The sequence below is a fragment of the Maniola jurtina genome, chromosome 22 (assembly GCF_905333055.1).
Source record: "Maniola jurtina chromosome 22, ilManJurt1.1, whole genome shotgun sequence".
In the NCBI taxonomy this organism is placed as follows: domain Eukaryota; kingdom Metazoa; phylum Arthropoda; class Insecta; order Lepidoptera; family Nymphalidae; genus Maniola; species Maniola jurtina.
Genome location: NC_060050.1, coordinates 10,657,755 through 10,676,571, shown reverse-complemented (window position 1 = coordinate 10,676,571; position 18,817 = coordinate 10,657,755). Strand labels below are relative to the sequence as shown.

The 18,817-nt window shown below is 36.0% G+C and overlaps 1 protein-coding gene across 3 annotated transcripts; it reads left to right on the top strand.

Annotated features, from left to right (window-relative positions):
* Window positions 1–524: 524 nt before the first annotated feature.
* LOC123877024 (UTP--glucose-1-phosphate uridylyltransferase) lies at window positions 525–18,780 on the top strand. Of its 3 annotated transcripts, XM_045923515.1 has the most exons (7): window positions 532–679; window positions 1,697–1,723; window positions 11,897–12,083; window positions 12,545–12,777; window positions 13,150–13,355; window positions 15,782–16,553; window positions 16,950–18,780. In XM_045923515.1, exons 1-7 carry the CDS (start codon window positions 650–652, stop codon window positions 17,055–17,057), a joined length of 1,563 nt encoding a protein of 520 aa, XP_045779471.1. In that variant the 5' UTR covers window positions 532–649; the 3' UTR covers window positions 17,058–18,780. The 3 variants fall into 3 exon arrangements, with proteins under 3 accessions (XP_045779472.1, XP_045779471.1, XP_045779473.1); XM_045923516.1 differs by lacking the exon at window positions 1,697–1,723 and having other exon boundaries at window positions 525–679; XM_045923517.1 differs by lacking the exons at window positions 532–679; window positions 1,697–1,723 and adding an exon at window positions 7,060–7,255.
* Window positions 18,781–18,817: the final 37 nt, after the last annotated feature.

Below are 18,817 nucleotides of genomic sequence, written 5' to 3'. Positions count from 1 at the left end.
TTTTTATATAAACCTGTGAGGATGATACTGCCATTGTCGCAATTAAAATACCATAAGCCTACGTTGTCGTATTAGTTTACAAATTGCGAAAAACCAAATTTAATTTGAATTTCGCGGTCAGGCCCGTCACTTCCACCTATGGCATTGTGTAAATGGACCTTAAGTAAATGCCACAGAGTACTTTTTTTTTCTCTTTCGTCTGGCTTTACAAAGATTAGCCAATGTCAAGTTTGTCGTTATTTGTAAACAAGTTAGTTAAACTTACAAGTATGGACCCCGTCCGTGCCGGCACTCGCCGACATACGCACGGCACCCCTTTGGAGCGCTTTCCAGTCAATTTTAACAAAAAAAAACACTGCAAAAAGGCAGAGCACGAACGCCAGCTAACACCAACACAGACGAAGTCCAGAGTACTTTTTACATACGGGAAAATGCACTTCTACCATTCCAAAAAAAGCAAAAAAAAGTCCAAAAATAAAACGCAATCCGACACATGTCATCAACATATGGTTTGTGACAGTGACATTTCCTTTGTTTGACAAAATTACATAAAAGTAAAAAAGTTAGCGTAGAACGATACAACAGACAACTATTATCGATATTATCAATTTTCCTTGTGAATGTGTGTAGTTTGATAAGTGTTTACGCAATGGCTGATAACAGAGACGCGAGAGCAAAGGTAATACTTATCAACAATACTCGCTTGAACTTCTCGAGTTATCTCAGGCTATTATAGTGAGCTATTTATCATATTATCGACTGCTGACCTTGTCGAATGCAAAGGTCATTTAAAGGGTCATGTTTCTATTAGGTACAAAATTATGATATTCTTGATGAGTTATTTAACCTATTCATATAATTTTTTAATCATGGTTTTGCCCAGAAAAACTAGACAACTAACCTATTGTTTACTGTGTTAACTGACTTATTGTTTTTTTATGGATTATTGATTTACTAATAAGTATTAATACTTATAATTGTACTTATTTATTGCAACTGAATAAAACCAACTCAGATTTAAGTTTCTCAATAGTGCCTATAAAATTATAGTTTAATTACTTACCTAATAATAAATATTATAAATGCGATAGCCATGCGATAGCATGTCAGACTGTCTACTAGGTTTTCACTGCCCAAGTTTACCCGAATTTGACAAAACTTGGTACACAGATAGACATCACAGAGACAGACATTGGCTGCTTTTTGGAAAGTTAAAGAGTTCCCATAGGATTTTTGAATAACTTAAATCTACACTGAACAAGTTGCTGGTCCTTATCTAAATGATACAGAGATAGCTTACATCTCGGAGACAAATGTAGGCCTCTTTTATGCAAAGAGTTCCCCCAGGACTTAAAAACCGAAAAGATGGAGTTTCAGGTATCATCTTGTAATAAATATACTTTGTTCGTGTTTAGGTTATTCAAAATCCCATGGGAACTCCGAAGTTCCCAGGATAAAAAATAGCGTATGTGTTAATCCAGGGTATAATCTACCTCCATTCCAAATCTCAGCCAAATCTGTCCAGTAATTTTTGTGTAAAAGAGTAACAAACACACCCACATACATAATCACAAACTTTCGCCTTTTTGGGTAATATTAGTGTGATTTTTGGGTAATATAGATGTGGATTATAGGTACATACACATAAGTAATTACATATTATGAATGAAAAAGTTAAATAAAATTAAAATTCCAGACCGATGACAACCAGCTGAGACCAGCGGTAAGATAGAAGAACTTTAGAATTGTGTTTTATTCGTAAATAACATATTTTTTTCAAATATTTCAAAGTTTGGTTCAATGTTCATGTTTTAATTTATTATTTACCTTTACTTTATGTAGGTATGTAACAGCATGTGATATATTGTTTCAATGAGTATTAACTATGGTTTATACATATTTAAAAATATATTACATATTTTTTGAATGTGTTTAATTCATTTAAATATTATTCTGTACAATTTAATATTTTACTCTGTAGAGTCTAGTTTTTTAAAATAGATACCTACTAAATACTAATTATTTTATCATCGCAGCTCATTTTAGCATGAATATAATAGAATAGAATATATTTTTGTTCAAGTAAACTTTTGCAAGTGCTTTTGAATCATCAAAATAACTTACCAATTTCTTAGTAGTATTAGTGCATTGCATAATTTTAACCTATATATGAGTACTAGCCGATGCCCGCGACTTCGCCCGCGTGGATTTAGGTTTTTCGAAATCCCGTGGGAACTCTTTGATTTTCCGGGATAAAAGGTAGCCTATGTGCTAATCCAGGATATTATCTATCTCCATTCCAAATTTCAGCCAAATCCGTCCAGTAGTTTTTGCGTGAAGGAGTAACAAACATACACACACACACACACACACACACACACACACACACACACACACACACACACACACACACACACACACACACACACACACACACACACACACACACACACACACACACACACACACACACACACACACACACACACACACACACACACACACACACACACACACACACACACACACACACACACACACACACACACACACACACACACACACACACACACACACACACACACACACACACACACACACACACACACACACACACACACACACACACACACACACACACACACACACACACACACACACACACACACACACACACACACACACACACACACACACACACACACACACACACACACACACACACACACACACACACACACACACACACACACACACACACACACACACACACACACACACACACACACACACACACACACACACACACACACACACACACACACACACACACACACACACACACACACACACACATACAAACTTTCGCCTTTATAATATTAGTGTGATGTTGCATGATTTACCTACCTACTTAATTAATTCTGTGTGTTGGTTATAGAGTACAAGTAGTACTCACATTTAGGATGGTTGTCATCACTACCAATGGTAACTAATTCTGGATTTCTACTAATGGTAATTAATTGGATCAAGTTTTTTTTCTACTAATGGTAATTAATAAACTGTTGGATCAAGTTTTTTATCAAAGTATTGTTAAAGTTGCCACCATCAACATTATCAGCACTGGTCTCCTTTCAGAAGGACAAAGGTTTAGGCTGTAGTCCCCTCCGCTGGTCTAGTGTGAATTGGCAGTCTTCACACATCTTTGAAAACTTTATGGAGAACTCTCAGGCATGCAGATTTCCTCATGGTATTTTCCAGCAAGTGATATTCAATTGTTTAGAAAGCACATAACTGAAAAGTTAGAGGTGCATGCCCAGGATGGAACCCCCGACCTCCAGAATAGAAGGCCGACATATCAACCACAAGGCTATCAATGCTTTGAAATTACCATAATATTGTATACCTACACAGTACACTACTTAAAATATTGTGTGGATTTACGCAAATCACTCCTATATGATGGGAGCATGACTAGTTAAATTGATAAGTAGGTATCATTCTCAGGGAAGTATTAAATATGATGAGTTTTACTATTTTATGCAAAGCGTAAAATAGCTAAGCAGTTTAATTTCTATCATTGTTAAAAGTGCTCTAGCCTGACTCAGGATACTCGGATGGAATTTTTGAAAATCGGTGGGGGGGGGGGGGGTATGAAGTATTGAAATTTTGTAGTTTTAATTTAATTTATTTATGCACGAAGTTATATAGAAGTATCATAAATACGAAAGTATATTATACTATGTTAAGTATTGTCTGCCATGAACGAAAAAGAAATAAATCGATATCTGGCTTAGTTTTAGATCTAGAGCAACACAAAATAAAATAATTAGCATGAATTCACGTTTTTATGGAGAATTAAGTAAGACTAACTTTAATATCAGAATACATAATAGTACAATGGCCTTAATGCAAGTAATTTATTTATATTGAATGTGTTTGAGATAACAGAGCCATGAGTATTATTTTAGGATATATTAAATACATTTTTCCATTTGAAAAAAAAATATACACTTTTAATCTATAGGTACTGTATTATAACGAGGTAAAGTTTGTAAGTTTGTTTTCTCTGGAACTGTTGAAACGATTTTGAAAAATATTCTTTCACCTGTGGAAAGTTTAATAATTTGTGCATTATTACATATGTTATGAAGGTGAGATGAGATTCTAAACTGGATTCAATTAATTTTGCACGCCATACTTGACAGGATATGCGAATTTAAGCAGATAGGTACTAGGTAGGCCTTATAGCACAAGTACAGGAATAAATCTGAAAACCGCGAATTAGTGGTTACATCATTAAAAAAAAAAATTAAAACGTTTCAATTTTCAAAGTAAGTTAAATATACCAAGTGGGGTATCAATATCATATGAAAGGGCTTTTACCTGTACATTCTAAAACAGATTTTTATTTATTTTTATGTTTTTGATTTATCGTGCAAAATTTTGGAAAATACCCGAGTAAGGAACCCTCAGTGCGCGAGTCTGACTTGCACTTGGCCGGTTTTTTTTTTATATTAGAGATCCCTACGAAAATTGTAATAAGCTACCCGTGCGAAGTCGGGGCTGGTCGCTAGTTTATACTTGTATGTGCTTAAGTTTAATTTTAGCAGGAAATGCACATTAAGTTTATGTAAACTTGTATGCCCAATTACCTATGTAGTTTTTATTACCAACTTTTTGTCATTCACATACTGCAGTTAAGGAATTATAAAATATACTATAATATCTTAATTATTATAATCTGATTATAACCACATGATTATAACCTAAACATTATTTAGGTATACCTACAAGTAGGTACTAAACACTACTAAAGATTTCTGCTGAATCACTATAAAGTAGAATTTTTTGCAAAATGTCCGCCACCTAAGTTAAAAACAGAAAGACAGACAGCGAAGTATGGATTACTCTTTTTCCTTTTGAGCTACGAAATCCTTACAAACTACAAACTACATAAACGATGCTAAGTACGGAACCCTTCGTGTGAGAGTATAGCTCGCACTTGACCGGTTTTTTAAAAGACGAGGACCCTTTCTTCCTTTTCCTGTCCAGTGTTTCTTGTTTACGCATGTAATAATTAATGAAAGTCATACTATATCGCTATAGTATATTGATCTCATTTAAAAGACAATAATTTACATTAACCTTAGATTAAACTAGCGGCACGCTATGATGGCCGGTTTGACGTTTGTCCGCTCATGAAGTTCCGTATTAATTGATAACGACTTTGAAGGAAATAATTGTATTACTTTATTGACGATAGTGATGTGCAGAGATTCATAAATTTTATCGAATGTAGTTTTAGGTTTAGGACTCAAAATTTATTTATTAAATTGATTTCTTAAATGTATACAAGTGTAGAAAAATCAGTTTGCACCATTTAAGGGGTGAATGTACTTGTGAATATGAACAATTTTCACTATGTGGACAAACCTCTGAAATCGCAAAAAAATATCAATAAATTTTTAAAAATGGAATCTAATACGATCGTCACATAGGATCGCTGGCTAGCACAACTACTACCTCCGGCAAACTCGCGTCAATGCTCAATGCAAAACAAAGCAGTTTCGAATTGACGTTCATATGTTTTGTATAATCTTTTGTATTCATATGTTTCTTGTGTGCATATAAAGTATGTATATTCATTTTCGTTCAAATATTCAGTTCGTTCAAATAAATTAAATAAACATATACATTTTTGTTTTATTAAACCTATTTAATCAGGTACAAAAACAAAACTTAATTGTTTTTTGTTCGAGAATAAATTGACATTCCACATCACTATTGTAATGTGTCAAACCGGCCATCATAGCGTGCCGCTAGTGTAAGAATAATTGGTCTTTATTAGAATTTAATTGGAATGCTTAATCTAAGCCATTAACTGAATATTGTTATGTTACGTCAAACCTCGTAAAATACATATTTTATGTTATCAGCTTTTTGATAAAACTGTGCCCGATATTGACGTATCTGAACTCTGAAACTACATAATTACATCCTGTGACTTTGATTATAACATAAAAGATAATTTTTGTTATTCAATTATTTTAGAGCCGTGATAGCCTAGTGGTTAGAAAGTTTGTCTTCTATTCAGGAGGTCGGGGGTTCGATTCCTGGGCACGCACCTCTAACTTTTCGAAGTTACGTGCGATTTAAGAAGTTAAATATCACTCGCTTTAACGGTGAAGGAAAGAAACCTGCATGTCAGAGTTCTCCATAATGGTCTGAAAGATGATGATGAAGATTTGGCGAGCGTAGTGAACTATGTCCAACCCCTTCACATACTGAGAGGAGTGCTCGTGCTCTGTAGTGAGCTGGCGATGGGTTGATCATGATGATTCTATTCTTTTGAATTCACCTAAGCTGAGATTCTTACGATATGTACAAACGGAACCACAATATTGAAATTATAGATGCCTTTATTTTAGTTACTAGCTGATACCCGTGATTTCGTTCGTGTGGGTATAGGTTTTTAATAAATCCCGTAGGAACTCTTTAATTTTTCGGGATAAAAAGTAGCCTATTTGTTAATCCATAGTATAATCTATCTTCATTCTAAATTTAAGCCAAATCCGTTCAGTACTTTTTGTGTGAAAGAGTAACAAACAGACACACATACATAAAACTTTCACCTGTTTATTATTAGTGTGATTAGTCGCCATAATTCAATTGCTAATAAATATTTTTTTAAATAATTTAAAAAGTACCCACAATCGTAATATCATATTCCTAGGTTTTTGTTTTTTAGTCGCCAACCCAACCAAAATCTTTGGAATCCGTAGTTAATTTTTAATTAATTAAAATTTATTTGCGGCCGCTTTAAATACGACCCTTTATAAATTATAATACATATTATAAAAATACTAGAATTACCTGTGTTTAAAAAAACACAAAGTAATAGCTATAATGGTGTATAATTTAAAAAATACGTCCTAGGTACGTGATTACACGTGCGGAGGTCACTTATCAACGAGTAGACGGACAAACAATACATTAATATTGCATATACACGAACCATGTATATATCTATTGTATGTATGTACCTACGTAACCACAGTAATCATTCCATCATTTAGTTTAAAGGCGTCACTTGTCCGCATCGCGTACTTCGCGCGCTCGTTTTTCCTTCTTCGCGCCTAAATTTGACAGTTCTTATTTTTTTTCCTCAACTGACAGTTCTTGTGACATTGTAATTTTTTATATTCAAGCACTTTTTTGGTTTTTTAATTAATCGGCCATGGATGTATTGAATAAGGTAATAATGGAAATTTGAAAAATGAAATGGTTAATTTGGTGTAGGTAGGTAAATTTAATTCACGATTTTTTCGATAAGAGTTGTACTTGTACCACTAGTTATCCATAACTAAACTAATATCATAATAATGCGGAAGGGTGTCTATTTGTCTGTTAATTATTTACGAGTCAATCGCTGAACCGATCTTGACGTTTTTCACTAAGATATTTTGATCCTGAGGACTTGATTTTAATTTTGAAAATTCATCGGACTTTCGAAAACCTAAATCCTCGCCGACGAAGTCAGTTATTAGTTGTAAATCCATATATAATTAGAATCGTATTTTTGCATGTTTTTATTTTATATTATAGTAGTTAAAAACGCAGAGCAGGGAATGATTAAGTACCTACTTATGGCGATTTAACTTGAAGGTTAAATAGAGTTCAAAACTGTTTATTTTGTCTATCATCGTGAAGTAGTAAGAAAATAATACCTATCCATTTGCTTATTGGACATTATTTGCAGGTCGATATATTTATTTAAATACTAGCTGATGCCCGCGACTTCGTCCGCGTGGATTTAGGTTTTTAAAATCCCGTAGGAACTGTTTGATTTTCCGAGATAAAAGAAGCCTATGTGTTAATCCAGGGTATCTATCTCCATTCCTACCCAAATCCATTTCGTAGTTTTTGCACACATACAAACATGCACCACACACAAACTTTCGCCTTTATAATATTAGTGTGAAATCACATCACATCTCAGGTCCACTAGGTGCTGATGACGGGTCTGCCCTCAGAATGAGTAGAGTTTAGGACATATTCCACCATTCTGCGCAAGTGCGGTTCTGGCCAACATTGATATTTAATACCTACTCTATAAATTAACGAGTAAAGGGTTGCGGCCTTTACTCGCGAAGGGGTTCATGTTCCATAGCGAAAATTGTTCACTTACTAACCATACTAACTTAGGAAAATAAGGGAAATGTAATAACTAAAAAATTAACCTACTATGTAACTAATGATTAAGGAATATGAAAATAAAAAGGCTTTTTATTTATTTTTTATTTATTTCTATCAATTAACAATTTACAAAACAAACTTACGCTTTAAAAATGAAATTCTTAGAATCCATAGTCCATTTTATATTTTATATTTGAATTTGCCAAGTGGCTTTTTTGTAGGAACTGTTTTATCTCTGGTAACATTAAGGAAAGTCAGAATTCTGACTGTCCGACTATAACTACTTACCAGTGGCGCGCAGGTCATAGAGGCACAAAAGCGTTGCTTACCCTGATTCGAATAGTTCAATGCCCATTTTCCAGTAAAGAGGGAAATACCTAACTTATGCCTACCCTGCCTAAACCCTGTGTACGCCACTACTACTTACCTCAAGGAATATAAAATGCGTATATATTGAGATCTCACTCACCACTTTTACGATTTTAGCCCTTGTTTTAACAGGGCTCCTCTCCGTCACTCGTTTCCACTCGTTTCATACAATCGTAGTTCCAATTTCATTTGAATATTAAGCAACCAAAGTCCATGAAATTTTGCAGACATATTCTAGAAACTAATATCTGTGTCTGTGGTGTTTTAGATTTTTCTAAAAATATGTAGTTTTAAAATTACAGGGGTTCAAAGATTTGTATGTAAACTTTTAAGACCGCGTAACTTTGAAACCGAATATTTTAACAGAAATCTGGAAAACCACAGACATAGATATTAGTTTCTAGAATATGTCTGCAAAATTTCATGGACTTTGGTTGCTTAATATTCAAATGAAATTGGAACTACGATTGTATGAAACGAGTGACGGAGAGAGCCCTCTTAAAGGTGAACTGTACTTTTGACATTACAGTTGACACATAGAGTTAAAATGGCGAGTGAGGTCTCATTTTGTACGGACGATATCATATGATTTGTCAAAAACGCCGCTGTAGGAGAGTTATTAAGACTGCACACTGCGCACTTGATAACCAGCCTTGTAGTTACTGCTAACTCATTGAACTGCGTCTAGTATTTCTTTACAAAGTAAATTCAATCGTATCTCTAAGCAGTAAAGTTTATTTATTAAAGTAAACTTGACGCTTCTTATGACTTTTTGGATCGGTGAAGCAATTATGTTTGAGTATTTTGAATGAAATTATTATCAAACCAAAGTACCTACGAGTAAGTAGGTTTGAGATGAGAATGTGTACTTGGGTACACATTCTCATCTCAAAGTTTTTTTTTTAAATCTATGCAAAATAAGGCCCGGTGTCCACTTAAGCGGAGAGATGTGTACAGTAGATCAATCAGTTTATTGACATACTAGCGACCCGCACCGGATTCGCACGGGTAGCTTATTACAATTTTCGCAGGGATCTCTACTATTTTGAAAATTAAAATACCCTACCGGCAAAGCAGTGTCGCCAAGCGATTTAGCCTTCCGGTATGATGCCCTGTAGAAACCGATAAGGGAGGTGTGGGTTTAATAAGAAACTGCCATTCTCCTTTCAAGTTAGCCTGCTTCCACCTTAGGCTGCATCATCACTTACCACCAGGTAGATCGCAGTCAAGGGCTAACTTGTAATGAAATAAAAATAAACAAATAAATTAACACATCTCCGCCCATCACCAGTTTACTGGATACCGGACATCCGAGATTCAAACCTTAACATTTTAAACATCATCATGTTTAATGATCCTTCAAGATTGCAGATTTATTTGGACTTTTGAATTAAATTAATAATTTTGTTGAAAATAATTAATGAGGGCATCTTTGGTCAATAATAATTATTATTATTCACTAAAGTTCCCATTTTTTAAGTCCATTTTTTTAAACACATAACAAAATTTATAACACCCCCGACAAGTGAAGGTTACAGTAACTAGAAAAGAGCTGATAACTTTCAAACGGCTGAACCGATTTTCTTGGATTATAGCTAAGAACACTCTCGATCAAGTCACCTTTCAAAACAAAAAACTAAATTAAAATCGGTTCATTAGTTTAGAAGCTACGATGCCACAGACATGATACACAGATACACACGTCAAACTTATAACACCCCTCTTTTTAGGTCGGGGGTTAAAAAGTCCAAATAAGTCCTCTATCTTGAAGGAACATAAATATTAAATATTGTTTGTTCACTTTCATGTCCTATGTTACCATTCAGACAGCAAAATCGATTTGATATAATTGTTATGAATATACGGTCAACGGACTGACTGTTATAGTAATAATTATAGTTTTGTGAAGCGTTATCAGCTGTTGTCAAGTTCGAAGAAGTGAGATATCTAAATTTTAATTTTTTAAATCACCATCATCATGATCAACCCTTCGCTGGCTCACTACAGAGCACGGATCTCCTCTCAAAGTGATAAGGGTTTTTTTAAAAAAAAAAAAAGAATATTATCCATGCTAAATAAGTCTAATATTCCCCTTTCCCCTCCAATTAAGCGTAAAGCTTGTGCCAGCAGTGGGTACGACAATAGTGCAACGGGTGGGGTTTGAACCGGCGACCTTTCCGAATTCAGTCCGCTCCTCAACCGTTGAGCTATTGAGGCTTTGATATTTGGTTATAGTCTACCACGTTGACCAAGTGCGAAGTTCACATCTTTAAGAACTTTATGGCGAACTCATCATGGTTTCCTCACGATGTTTCCTTCACCGTTAAATCAAGTGATATTAAATTATTTAGAACGCACAATAACTTTCAAAAGTTAGAGGTGCGTGCCCGGGCTCGAACCCTCGACCTCCGATTAGCAGGCGGACGTCCTAACCACTAGGCTATCACAGCTATTTTAAATACGTAATACTAAACTAGCTTAAGTCGGCAGTTTCGTCCCTGTGGACTACACAAATTTCAAACCCCTATTTTACTCCGTCAGGGGTTGAATTTTTAAAAATCCTTTCGTAGCGGACTTAATTACTATCTGCATGCCCGATCCGTTCAGTAGTTTGAACTGTGCATAGATAGACATCAGTCAGTCAACTTTTCTTTGTATACATTTAGATATACAAGTGTAAATTAAAAATTTATAACACCCCCGACGATCCAAAGTATCTGAGTTTTCCAAAACATCATTTTCAAATAAATAATTACCTATGTATTTAGGCAACGTCCATCTTGACAGCTTGATATTTGTCTATTGACATAATATTATGAACCTAACGGTTATCTAACCTTCTTTTCTACAAGAAAACTAGAAAAGAGCTGATAACTCTTAAACGGCTGAATTATTTTTTTTAGATTATAGCTAAGAACACTCTCGATCAAGCCACCTTTCAAACAAAAAAAAACTAAATTAAAATCGGTTCATTCGTTTAGGCGCTACGATGCTACAGACAGATACACAGATACACAGATACACACGTCAAACTTATAACACCCCTCTTTTTGGGTCGGGGGTTAAAAAGTAAAGAGATTTATTTACCCTTAGATGATGCCCGCTATTTCGTCTGCGTGGATTTAGGCTATAAAAATCATGCGGGAACTCTGCTTTTCCGGGATAAAAGTTGCCTATGTCCGTCCCTGGGGATGTAAGCTAACTCTACCAAACATTAAAACCGGTTTAACTGTTGGACCGGAAAAAGCTAGCAGACAGACAGACAGACACACTTTCGCATTTACTCGTATAATATTAGTATAGTGTGGATTTAATTATTCTATTCCTCTAGATAAGAAGTCATCAGCGTACACCGTCAGGGTCTCGAGACTTCAAAGAAGCGACCAAGCGCGATGCCCTCGCCAGGCTGGAGGTGGAGCTGGATCGACTGCTGGCAGCTCTACCAGAGGTGAAGAAGACCCTCGTGGAAAAGGAGTTCCGAGGGTTCAAGAACCTCTTTCGCAGATTCTTGGCTGAACGTTAGTATCTTATCTATCTATCTAAGCTCTCTGTAGGCTATGGTTTGCTCAAGTCAATTTTTCCATCTATCTTTATCCTCTACGAATTAGATTCAGCTTATCAATCCGATAGCCTTTGTATCCTGATCAACGCCGTAGATTTTTTTGAATTTTAAACGAAGTAATGCATGGGGATCCACACTGCCAATTTATCCCGATAGGTGGCGCATAAGCCAACCGGCCATAGAGGTAGTATATCATCTGTGGAACTGGCTATACTGAGCTATCAAACGCCATAATTTTAACTGTAAGAGCTTCCAGGTATCCAAACATCTTTAAATAATTCACGACAAAATCGTATATTGTATCGATATCAACAAAACAAACAATGCAAATCTAGAAAATTCTGATTAATTAATTTGGCATTTATTTTCCCAAATAATATCACAGATATAAGTATAGACTTGATAAACTCTTTTCAGAGGGACCTTCGGTGACATGGGAGAAGATCCAGAAGCTTCCAGAACACGCAGTCATAGACTACTCGACTCTAGAGACGCCCACCACAGACAACGTCCACCACATGCTCGACAAACTGGTCGTGGTAAAACTGAACGGCGGTCTTGGCACGTCTATGGGGTGTAAGGGACCCAAGTCTGTCATACAAGTGCGGAATGAACTGACTTTCCTCGACTTAACTGTACAGCAAATTGAGGTAAGTAAATTTTAATGGTATCATCATCATTATCATCATCACCCATAGACGTCCACTACTGGACATAGGTCTCTAGTAGGAACTCCCACACGCCCAGGTCTTGCGCTGCCTGAACATTGCCTCTCTGCGCTTCGTTTGATGTTGTCTGTCCAACTAGTGTGGTCTACAACGCTGCGCTTTCCAGTGCGAAGTGGGTATTCCAGCACCTTGGGCTCCCTCTACTGGAAAAAATCCAGAAGCTTCCAGAACAAGCAGTCATAGACTACTCTACTCTCGAGGCGTAGGCGTCACGAGATTTTCACGTAATACCTTCTCCAACCGTTTTAATTCTTCAATTTTTTATCAACTATTATAGACGCACAATTTTCGCAGCACCTGAACAAAACGTACAAATGCAACGTGCCACTGGTCCTCATGAACTCATTCAACACGGACGAAGACACGCAGAAAGTCATCCGCAAATACAAAGGGTTGAAACTAGATATCCACACATTCAACCAGTCCTGCCATCCGCGAATCAACAGGGAATCCTTGCTGCCCATTGCCAAGAACCCTGACGTACACGCTGATATTGAGGCGTAAGTTATTTTTCTAGCTATTTTTAATAAACAGTTGGTGCTATAAAAAAACGCATTCAACCAGTCTTGCCATCCGCGAATCAACGGAATTCTTGCCAAGAATCCATTGCGAAGAATGCTGCCGTACATGCTGATCTTGAGGTCTAAGTAATTTCTTTCCTATCTTTTTTCTCTGTGATTAATGTCATTTAAAGACATTAAAAAAGAGTTAAAGCTAGACATCCACACATTCATCCAGTCTTGCCATCCGCGGATCAACAGGAAATCCTTGCTGCCCATTGCCAAGTACCCTGATGTTCACGCTGATATTGAGGCGTAAGTCACTTTGTCTGCTTTAGTAAATGTCATCCGCAAATACAAAGGCTTGAAGCTAGACATCCATACATTCAACCAGTCCTGATGATACAGAACCCTAAAAAATGATGGGTTAACTGCAAATTTTGGAAGAAATCCCTTGGTTTGTGTAATAATCACAGAGGCGAGTACAGAAGATCTAGAAGAATCCATTTGCAACATCAATCAATATTCCCCAGAAATTTATAACAGAAGTCGATCATAAACTTTTCACTTTGATAAAGTCGTATTTAATTAAACTGTTAAATTTAACTGTGGCTGTTGTACACAAGCTAACTCAAAATTTTTGAAATTTACTCATAATTCAGATATTTTTACTCTTTTCTAAGTTGAAGTCTATAGGGTTGACTTTGACTTTGCGCAAACTAAAAGGGTACAGATTTATGTCTCAAACATGAATATCCTATTTTAACTCTGGTAAATTCAGAGCAAACTCAAAGTACGCTCTAAAGATTCCAGCCTGAGACCTCCAATATGGACTAGAAAAGAAAATTTTATAAATGAAAAACATTCTTCAAATCCAGAACGAATCATTTTTCAGTAAGATTTTCATTCACTTGATACTGGACGCTTTATGGAAATGGCAAAATAATTCTATAGCCCGAGATATTATACCATGTTACAAGTACCAACTTGACATTTCCTACGCGATTATTTTGATAAGGAAATCTTACGCGTGTAATGTAGTTTGATACACTATCAGATAGTGACGCTAGAAATTGATACCTAACCTTGCCAATCTATAATTATGTTATCTTTTCTAAGCTAACATCCATACTAATATTTATATTTATACTAGCTGATGTCCGCGACTTCGTTCGCGTGGATGTAGATTTTTTAAAATTCCCGTGGGAACTCTTTGATTTTCCGGGATAAAAAGTAGCCTATGTGCTAATCCAGCGTATAATCTATCTCCATTCTAAACAGCCCAATCCGTTCAGTACTTTTTGCGTGAAGGAGTAACAAATATACACACACACACATACAAACTTTCTCCTTTATAATATTAGTGTGATATTTATATTTATATAATATTATGAATGCGAAAGTGTGTCTGTCTATCTGTCTGTCTATCTGTCTGTCTGTCTGTCTGCTACGCTTTCACGGCTCAACCGCTGAACCGATTTTAACGGAATTTTGTACAGACTAGGATACATTCCGGGGAAGGACATAGGCTACTTTTTATCCCGGAAAAACAAACAGTTCCCACGGGATCTTTAAAAACCTAAATCCACGCGGACGAAGTCGCGGGCATCTTCTAGTTAATTATAAGCCGTTTGGAATTATGTCAAGAGTAAGGTTATTTACGTGGTTTATCGATAAGATTTAGCCGGATTTATAGCCATCTTTAAGTAAATTGACAATATGTAAGCAATAGCATGGCTATTGCGTGTTATGGCAGCTATGAAATTGAGTCGAACACTACGAAAATATTATCTACGCCCATCTGATTCCCAATCAATATCTATTGCCGAGTTGAGTTTAAGTGGACGTTATTCATGTTGGTTACCGAAGTAACCTAATTACGTATTCGGTCTTTGACAGTTAGGGCGATTACGCACTGCATGCTATCCGAGTCCGTGAAAATACTTTCCGAAGTAGTCATAGAACTATTTGTATGGTAGCTTACGCACTAGCTCCGACTTCCGTCATCTATGAGAGGTTCTCGGATGTGTTGGATTCAAATCGGACGTATGACGTAGATAATAAGTCAAAGATGTCCACTGAATTGGATTGAATTTGGATCAGAGATTGTATTAGTGCGTAAGCAATATCCGAGTTCGGTCCGAGTTTATTACATCCGTATTTTTAAGCCCCGACCCAAAAAGAGGGGTGTTACAAGTTCGACGTGTGTATCTGTGTATCTGTCTGTGGCATCGTAGCTCCTAAACTAATGAACCGATTTTAATTTAGTTTTTTTTTTGGAAGGTGGCTTGATCGTGAGTGTTCTTAGCTATAATCGAAGATAACCAGTTGAATCAAGTGCGAGCTTTAGACCGCAAGCAACAACTTCAAAATTCTTTATTTTCAATAATTTGTAAATGCAGCCCAATTTTTTTTTGCCTTTGCAGATGGTACCCACCAGGTCACGGCGACTTCTACGAATCCTTCAACAACTCGGGTCTCCTTCAAAAATTCATCAAAGAAGGCAGAAAATACTGCTTCATAAGCAACATCGATAATCTGGGAGCAACCGTCGACCTGAACATCCTCAATCTCCTGCTGAACCCTGAGCAAAAAGCTGGCTCAGAATTTGTTATGGAGGTCACTGATAAAACCAGGGCGGATGTCAAAGGAGGAACTTTGATCCAGTACGAGGATAAATTGAGGTTACTCGAAATCGCTCAGGTTCCCAAAGAACATGTGGATGATTTCAAATCTGTCAGCCAATTCAAGTTCTTCAACACAAATAACTTGTGGGCAAAATTAGAGGCGATCCAACGGGTTGTTGAACAGGGATCTTTGAATATGGAGATTATAGTTAACAATAAAAGTTTAGCGGATGGTGTTAATGTTATTCAGTTGGAGACTGCAGTGGGAGCAGCCATGAAATGTTTTGAGGGAGGGATAGGTGTTAATGTACCCAGAAGTAGATTCTTGCCAGTGAAAAAGACTTCCGATTTGTTGCTTGTAATGTCGAATTTGTACAGTTTATCTCATGGTTCGCTAGTAATGTCTCCCCAAAGGATGTTTCCTTCAACTCCGTTAGTCAAATTGGGGGATAACCATTTCGCAATCGTGAAGGAGTTTTTGAATCGGTTCGCGACTGTACCAGACCTGATAGAGTTGGATCATTTGACGGTATCTGGTGATGTCACGTTTGGCAGAAGAGTTTGTTTGAAGGTGAGTTGAATATTATCTATTTATATCCGCTTTCCTGGATGGAATTTCGGAAAAAACCTTCCTTTTTTCCTTTCTTAGGGGAGTCTATGTTATAACCCCCTTTCCACTCTCACTAAGCGAAAAGCTTGTGCTAGGAGTGGGTACGACGATAGTGCAACGGATGGGTTTGAACCGCCGACCTTTCGGAATTCAGTCAGTCCCTTACCGTTGAGTTATTGAGGCTCATATACGGTTTTTTACCCCCCCTACACACCAACTAATATACTATATAATAAAATACAATTTTATAAGTTTGACTATGCAGTTTTTAAAGGAGTATTATATCCGCAAATATTTTCCAGTTTTTAATGGTTTCAATTAAAAAAAATCTAATATTATTTTTGTCCTTTTTTTCAGGGTACCGTGATCATAATAGCGAACCACGGCGACCGTATCGACATACCTTCGGGTGCGGTGCTTGAAAACAAGATAGTTTCCGGAAACTTGCGTATTCTAGACCACTAAAGCCCACTACAGCTGCTGGCGGCTTTACATCGCCGTGAAAAAGCCGGCGACCTTCGAATATATCTAAATAATAACATGGCCTGGCTTTAGCTGTTGGCTTTTATCCTCTCTTTACGTCACAAGTGTTAGAATAAGTCCGAACTAATAATTTTGAATGGATTTTGTAGGCCAATAAATTCCACCTACAAAATCTATTGAAAATATTAAAAAAATAGGTACTGGATCATAATAATGTATTTCTAGGTAAAGTCTGATCTACACCTGCGCACACGCACGAACCGTCCACACAACATGGTTAAAACTGGTTTTTTAAATAAAAAACATGTATAAAACTTGTTTTAAACATTTGTTTAAAACAATGTCAACCCTGGTTTATAGTTTTATACTGACTTGTGCAACTCATTTTACCTGTGAGATAAAGTTTAAAGTAACCGTTACTTGGACGGCTTGTCATTCAACTAACCAAAATAAGTTAAATATCGAGCGACTATTTAAATCGATATATGTGCGCTTAGCTTTTGAGTTGAATAGGCATATTGTTATTTAATTTTATTAACGTTGTAAGCACTGACCTCTACTAATACAAGTACGCTGGATCTGCGATTGCCGGCCTGCATTCTCGAAACTAAATGCTAGTGATGACATCTGTCAACAAAATGTCAAAGTATAATCTTGAATTGCCAGTACACTCGGTGGAGCAATTCGAATCGGCACAAGAAATTACAGTATTTACCACTTAGATGAGTTATGCCGATGTCTTATTTTCAATTGAGCGAAAATATCTCAGGCGATCATAGCGCGCGTCCGTCCACTATTGGTATTGCCAACGCGCCATGTTTTGTATGGACGAAATATAAGAGAAATAGCACGAGTCTCTTTTATTCTTGTGTCTAAAATGTTAACGTCAAGTAATAAAAAAAGGTCTAAATCATAAAGGTATGCATTTCATTGGTGTAAATTCGGTTTTAGTCTGCGTTAGGTTGCGCTTTTATACTAACGAAATATGTCGATGCGACTTTTAAAAGTGGTAGTACGTCATCTTGTATGGCACACCTTTTCTAGCGTACTTGTATATGTTCATATCTGTGGTTGTAAGGTTATAATAATAGTTTAGTATAGTTTGTGGATTACTTTAGAATAAATAGGTTTAAGTAAAATAATGTGAAAAATGTTGTCCCCAAAGCACAAAATAGCAGCTTATAATATTTTGTTTTAGTCTTTTTTAGTAAATGTTTAAGTTATTTTATGAAGAATATCTTTTTATACGTTTTATTCTTAGTTTCGTGCCATTTAACGTTTTATTTTTGGAATTTTATTTAGTATTTACGATTTTCGTGCAATTTTCGAGTAGATGCCAAAATTAGGATAAGTATCAAAATCCATAAAATACATAGGCATAATACTTGCCATATTTCCATATTGATGTTATGTCAAACTTGTACTTACTTATTTGAGATAGAAATCAATAAGAAGATTAGAATAAAGAATTATAGTTCTGCTTATTTTTAGTGTCATTTTTAAAATGTTTGTTGGAATAGAAAGTTATTCTTAGAAAAAAAACTGAAACGTAAGTCAATGTTGGTGTCAATAGTTTAAGTTATGAAAGGGATCCATTGATGATGGTTTTCAAAACAATTTTATATTTATAATTTACCTAAATATGCTTGAGCCATTTGGCTCAAATGGCTCAAAATGGCTAGAACCCAAAGCCGTAAAATCAGTTGAATAAAAAGATGCAGGCTTTTTAATGTTTTTCCACC